The sequence below is a fragment of the Rutidosis leptorrhynchoides genome, chromosome 4, assembly GCF_046630445.1.
Source record: "Rutidosis leptorrhynchoides isolate AG116_Rl617_1_P2 chromosome 4, CSIRO_AGI_Rlap_v1, whole genome shotgun sequence".
NCBI lineage: Eukaryota > Viridiplantae > Streptophyta > Magnoliopsida > Asterales > Asteraceae > Rutidosis > Rutidosis leptorrhynchoides.
In genome coordinates, this window is record NC_092336.1 from 141,232,353 (window position 1) to 141,239,137 (window position 6,785).

The window sequence follows — 6,785 nt, forward strand, 5'->3', positions numbered from 1 at the left end:
AATCACGTCGCATATTCCCTTTATTATGAAATCTTACTACACCGTACCAAGTGTAGTCACAAAACGAAGTACTGTGCAACCGTTGAATACTGGTCGTCCAGTCCGGTTGGGGTTGTCAGGCCCGATAGATCTATCAACAGGATTCGCGTTTACAATACCGCTGTAAATAACAGTTACCAAGCTACAGGGAAGTATGCCAGTGGTACAACTCAACGTAGAATATATTTTTCAGTTACTTGTGTCCATAACGTAAAACATAAAATACATGTATTCTCATCCCGAAATACTTAGAGTTTAAAAGTGGGACTATATACTCACTTTCGTCTTGAAGATATGTAATTTCGACTTGGTCTCCGATTGATATCACGAACCTATCCATATATAGTTTATCAATATATTTCTATTTTAAACAATCGTCACATATATATACTTTTTATACTTTTAATAGTTTTAATAATTTCTTAGTCCGTAGTTAGCAGTCCGATGTTAGTAATTCAATTTTAATGGTTCATTTTTAGGTGTTTAATAAACCCCCAATGAAATAAATAAAAACCCCCATCGTATATGTATTGGTCGAGATTAATCTTGACCCATGGTACCGGTGTTGTCAAATGACGTGTTGCGTACATAAAGTACCGGTGTTGTCAAATGACGTGTTGCGTACAATCATGGGATCTTATGATTAATCTTCTCGTATTGTTTACGGGTGATCCTGAACCATATAAAATTAAATTATGAGTACATATATATAAAATATCATGTTATTTTAAAAAGATGTGATTTATTTAATTTTTTCCCAATTATTTTCGTGGCTAAACTAGTCTTGGATATCCGATTTTGTTTCGGTCATAGTTTCTTCGTTACAACTCCGTTTTCGTTGATTCAACTTGCCATCTCCTTGGATCGAGTCCCTCTTTAAGACTATGAACTGTAAATACCTTAGTTTGTATTCAAAATCACACGGCATAGGTCAAACTTTAGTGAAACTTATGAAGTTAATCATTTTCCATCATGTAAACAACCTCAAATGATTATTTTTCTAAAAATACTTATACTTTGAGTTAAATCATGAAATTTTTATGTGTTATCATATTCATAGTAAAAATCATTTTTCCAGAAAATAAACCTCCAATTCAAAGTTTAAGATGGTTTTTAATTATCCAACCCAAAACAGCCCCCGGTTGCACTCCGACGTCGTAAATTCAGTTTTTAAGGTGTTCTTTGAAAAACCAAGTTATACCTTGTTAAGTTAGCATATAATTAAGATATGTTACAGGTCTTGAAGTATTTTAAAAGTTAAGTTAGAAGGATCTATTTAGTTTGCGAACAAGTTTGAAATCATTCAAACTATGTTCTAGTTTATAAACTCTTATATATATAGCTTTAAATATATGAATTGAAAAAGAGTTGAAGTAGAGTTTTTACCTCAAGTTTAAAATGTAAAGTTGCTGGAAAGAAGTAGTAAAATAAAAGTTGAGAGAGTTCTTGCAAGTGTGTGTGAAAATTGGAAGTAAAATTTGGAAAATGAATGTGTAAAAATGAGTTAGAAATGGTGCTTATTTATAGGCTTGAAAATTTGGTTTTTAGTGAAAATATCTAAGATAAGTTAAAATTTATTATGTCATGAATGACATATTATTCCAATAATTGAAGATTTCTATTGGTATATACCAATAGTAAATACTTCTAGAAGCTGTGTATAGTACCCTAGATATACGTATAGGATTATTGAGGAAACGGAATGAGAATTCAAATATAACTATCTTTTGTAAATATACTTATATTGTTTTATGTATAAAAGCCCTTTAAAAATGATTAAATACATTACTTATACGATATATGTATAAACATTATAAATCATCAGTATTTATGTCAAATAACGTTACGTATGGTTATTGTTTTGAAAACTTAAGTTAGTAGTTTCAAAATATACTTATGACTTTTTGTTATTAATACAAAATGAGATATTAAAACATCCTTAGATCATGTTAAATATGTATGTATAATTATCATATATTGTATAGTTCGTGATATCATCGGTCAAACTAGACGGTCAAACGTTGTGTAAAACTCTTTTCAAAAACATAAATCTTAACAATTTGGATTGCTTACCATGTTGGTAAGGTTTAATTTATATAAATATTAATCTTATAAGTATAGAACGATCGAAAAAGTGCGGGTCATTACACAAGATAACCAAAACCATAATTACAACATAAATAACCATAACACAAATAACCAAAACCGGAACCAAAACCTCCAGAAAGAACTACAACACAATCCAAATCCTAATGAGAGAAAAGGTTTCTTCTCGAATGCAAGGGATGGCAGAAATTTTGAGGAAGTTGTTAGAGGAGTAAATCAGACTGACATGTGACAGGCAGTCAGAGTTAATAACCATGGTGAGGACATGGGGTTAGAAAGAACGGTACATATTGAGGATACCAATGATAACACAGAACTGCTTAATAGGACTCTAGTGGGTGAGGTTAAGAAATTTGAACTGTTAGATCAAATTAAACTCTTATGTGAAGCAGAAGGACTTTATGATCTTTCGGTCAAATATTTGGGCGGATTAGAGATGATGTTGGTTTGCAATACCTTCGAGGCAGCGAATGGCATTCTCGAAGACGAAAATCATGGAATTAAAAGATGGTTTTCTTCCCTAAAAAGGTGGGAGTATTCAGAGCTGAATCCAGGTAGACTTATTTGGGTAAAGGTAATTGGTGTTCCTGTAACATGTTGGTATGAAAATGCATTCAAAAAGATTGTCGAATGGTGGGGGCCGATTCTAGATACCAGGAACTGCAATCTAGAGGGTAACCAAAATCTTCTATATGGGAAGGTCCTTATCAAGATAAGATGCTCGGTGATAATTAATAATACTGTCAAGATCAAGCATAGAGGAATAATTTTTAGGGTGAAGGTAATCGAAGATCCAAACGATATGTTTAAAGTAAAGCTTGAAGACGAGAATGAAGATTCAAGCACATGGGTCTCGAAAAACTACTCTTCAGATTATGATTATGATAATTCTGTTAACGATGATTTAGACGAGGTGATAGAAATTATTCCAGATGATCCTCATGAAAACTCACCAAATCATAAATCGAAAAACAGACCGGAATTTAATGAGGAGGCGAGTGACAATTTTTCGGCAATGGGTGGCGTGGAACCGTTGATGGAACAAGGCTCGAGGCGCGTGGATACAGTCAAATCCTTCTCGACAATAGAGGAAACTCTTCAGATTCCAATAAATAGCAATAATGGCAGCATTGGAAATAACATGGGAAAAGAAGGCAAAAAGGCTGCAGATAATTGCTACGCCAATAACTTAAATCCAATCGACACATATAATGTTGAACCCAATAAGGCCCAACGTGATACTCAAGAATCCAGTAATGAGTATTATATTCGGCCCACCGTTGAGGTTACAAAGCCCAATTGTAAAGGGCCATGCTTCGATATGGATTCATTTATAATGGGCTTTCCCTAGAGGAATACAGAGATAATCTATTCGATGATGGATTCATAAGGCCCAACGACCTTCATGGACTTGCAGATCCAAATCGATTTAATGTATCGAATCATTCTCCACAGCCTGAGCCTGGTCCCTCTTCTGAAATTAATCGAGATTTACCTAATTCAGATAACCCTTCGTTGAACAAAGATTTCCCAGATCAAAAATCAAAAGCGAAATCGACTTCAATCTCTTCACAATCGAGCTCTTCTTGCACTTCGATCTGGAAGCGTATTTCAATTTGGAAAGGCTCTTTAAAACTCTTATTTGCCAAGTCCTGTGCAAGAAAGATCCACGCCTCTAAAGTCATCAAAAAGAAGAAAACACCAAGTACAAATCTGAAGAAGGAGCAAGAGAGCGAAGAAAGTACAATCTGATGTTGCTTCAAAAACCTCAAGTGATGAAAGTGTGAACATTTCGGATTTCAGGAAAAGGATCGGTATTCAAATTGATGAAGCTCCTCCTGCTTCCCATTAATTCTCAGGTTTCGTGTTTTGTCGTTCACTATTATGTTTTTTAATGAAGATTATGTTTGTCAATGTTCGAGGCTTTAAAAAAGATGGTAAGATTAGTTGGTTTAGGCAAATGAGGTTAGAAGAGAATCCGAAAATTGTGGCAATTCAGGAATCCAAATGTGGGGATGTCGATGAAGGATGGATTGAATAGATTTGGGGGTCGTCTAATTTCAACTTTATCCAATAATAGGCCAGAGGTAGGTAGGGAGGTATGCTACTAATTTGGGAGCCGAATTATTTTGGGGTAACTCAAGCGGTATAAGGGGAGTTTTTCCTTGCAATCAAAGGGCGTTGGAAAGGTGAGGTCAGCGAAATGATTATAGTTAACGTATATGGTCCACACAACTATATAAAGAAGAAAGAGATGTGGAATTCGTTAGAAAAATTACTCGAGTTTGACAACGATAATTGGGTACTGTGTGGAGATTTCAACGAGGTTAGGAATGAAGATGAACGGTGTAATTGTATTTTCAATGCTAGAAGAGCTACAATATTTAATACATTTATGAACAATTCGAAACTCATTGAGGTGCCATTAGAGGGTAAGAGATTTACTAGAATTTGGGATAACGGACGTAGGTTCAGCAAATTGGATCGGTTTCTAGTATCAGAACATTTTTTGCTTCGGTGGGGTGACTTATACGTTTCAGCTCTTAATCGCAAGGACACCGATCACTGCCCACTTGTATTGCGAAATAAATGGATTGATTTTGGTCCTAAGCGCACCAGGGTATTCGATGTCTGGCTTGACCATAAAGAGGCTGATAAAATCATATCCAAAACTTGGGATAAATCTGTAGAAGGCAATAGGGCGGACTTGATTTTCTGCAGGAAATTGAAAGCTACTAGATTTGCTTTACCGAGTAAATCTACTTTTGGTAAAATTGATTCAGAAAGTGAGGAATACAGAAAAGAAGCAGCTATATGGGAATCGAGAGCTGAATCTTCGGATTTAGAAGAGTCTGATCGGTCAAAGTGGATGGACGTGATGGGAAAAAGGTTGAAAAAGGAAGCTGAAAAACGGAATATGATGAAACAAAAGGCACGGGTCAAATGGGCAACCGACGGGGAAGAAAATTCCAAGTTTTTTCATGCTTATATTAGAAGACGCACCTGCAAAAATAATATTCATGGTTTGAATATCAATGGCAAATGGGAAGAAGATCCTGGTCAATCAAAGACGAGATCTTTCGTTACTATAAAGCTGTTTTCGAGGATAGAGACACTCATCCTGACTACATAATGGACTCACTTAACCATCGACTCTCAGACTTGGAGGCGTCCAATTTAGAGGTCCAGTTTAGTGATAAATAGATTTGGTGTGCTATTCACGGATGTGACAACTCGAAGGCCCCGGGACCTGACGGTTTCCCTTTCAAATTCTTCAAGAAATATTGGAATGTAATCAAAGGGGATTTGATTAATGTGATTATTTTTTTTTGGGATCAAGGTGAAACATCTCATGGATGCAACACCTCATTTGTTTCGTTAATTCCTAAAAAACAGGATTCGGTGGAGCTCGGAGATTATCGCCCGATAAGTTTAATAGGCGGATATTACAAGATTATTGCCAAACTTCTATCCAATCGCCTAAGAAAGGTTGTACCAAATCTGGTGGGAGACGAGCAAACAGCGTTTCTAAGAGGTAAATCAATTTTAGATGGAGTTTTAATTCTTAACGAGGCCGTTGATGAATCAAAAAGATGCAAGGCGAAGACTTTTCTTTTCAAAGTAGATTTCTCTAAAGCTTTTGACTCTCTTAAGTGGAAGTTCCTATTCGATATTATGCGTCTTATGGGTTTCGGGTCCCGGTGGATCAAATGGATCTTTTCTTGTTTACGATATGCCTCTATATCCGTTCTAGTGAATGGATCTCCTACAAAAGAGTTCAAATTGGAAAAGGGAGTTAGGCAGGGCGACCCGCTCTCGCCTTTTCTCTTTATACTTGCAAGTGAGGGGTTAAACATGATTATAAAGAATGCATCCAATGATGGGCTGTTCGAAGGAGTAGATATCGGCAAAGACAAAGTCCGTCTCACTCATCTTCAATACGCGGACGATACGATTTTTATTGGTGAGTGGAGAAGGAGAAATATTCATAATGTTATGCTTATTCTTAAAAGTTTTGAAGAATTGTCTGGGTTAGAATTAATGCCGCTAAATGCTGTCTATTCGGGTTGGGCGTCTCATCCTTAGAGTTGAAAAATGTAGCTAGTAGTATTAGATGTAAAGACGGTTGCTTTCCATTCGAATACTTGGGTCTCACTGTTGGTTCGAAAATGACTAAGGAATCAGATTGGTCTCCAATTATAGGAAAAACTGAAAAGGAACTTTCGAGTTGGAAATCTAAAACATTGTCATTTGGGGGGAGGTTAACTATTATCAGATTCTCTCAAGTTTACCTTTGTACTTCTTTTCGATCTTTTGGGCGCCTTCGCGTGTCATCAATCTGCTTGAACAACTCCACTGTAAGTTCTTTTGGGGTGGGGTTGGGGATCAGTCAAAATTACATTGGGTAAAGTGGGATGATATTCTTAAATCTTATGAATTGGGCGGGCTTGATATCGGGTCTTTAAAGGTAAAAAATAGAGCGTTAATTTGTAAATGGTGGTGGAGATTCCAAACTGAAAAGGACTCCCTTTGGGTCAAAATAATTCTAAGTATCTACGGGAGGGGTGGTGGTTTGGGTATTATTTCTCATTGTAATTGCAATTTTAGTGGCTCACTTTGCAGTTCAATTGTCAAAACTG

The 6,785-nt window shown here is 36.0% G+C and overlaps 1 protein-coding gene across 1 annotated transcript; it reads left to right on the top strand.

The window, feature by feature from the left end:
- Positions 1-4,348: 4,348 nt before the first annotated feature.
- On the top strand, positions 4,349-6,231 carry LOC139841080 (uncharacterized). The gene is made up of 2 exons (XM_071831313.1): positions 4,349-5,204; positions 5,486-6,231. Exons 1-2 carry the CDS (start codon positions 4,349-4,351, stop codon positions 6,229-6,231), a joined length of 1,602 nt encoding a protein of 533 aa, XP_071687414.1.
- The last annotated feature ends 554 nt before the right edge of the window (positions 6,232-6,785 follow it).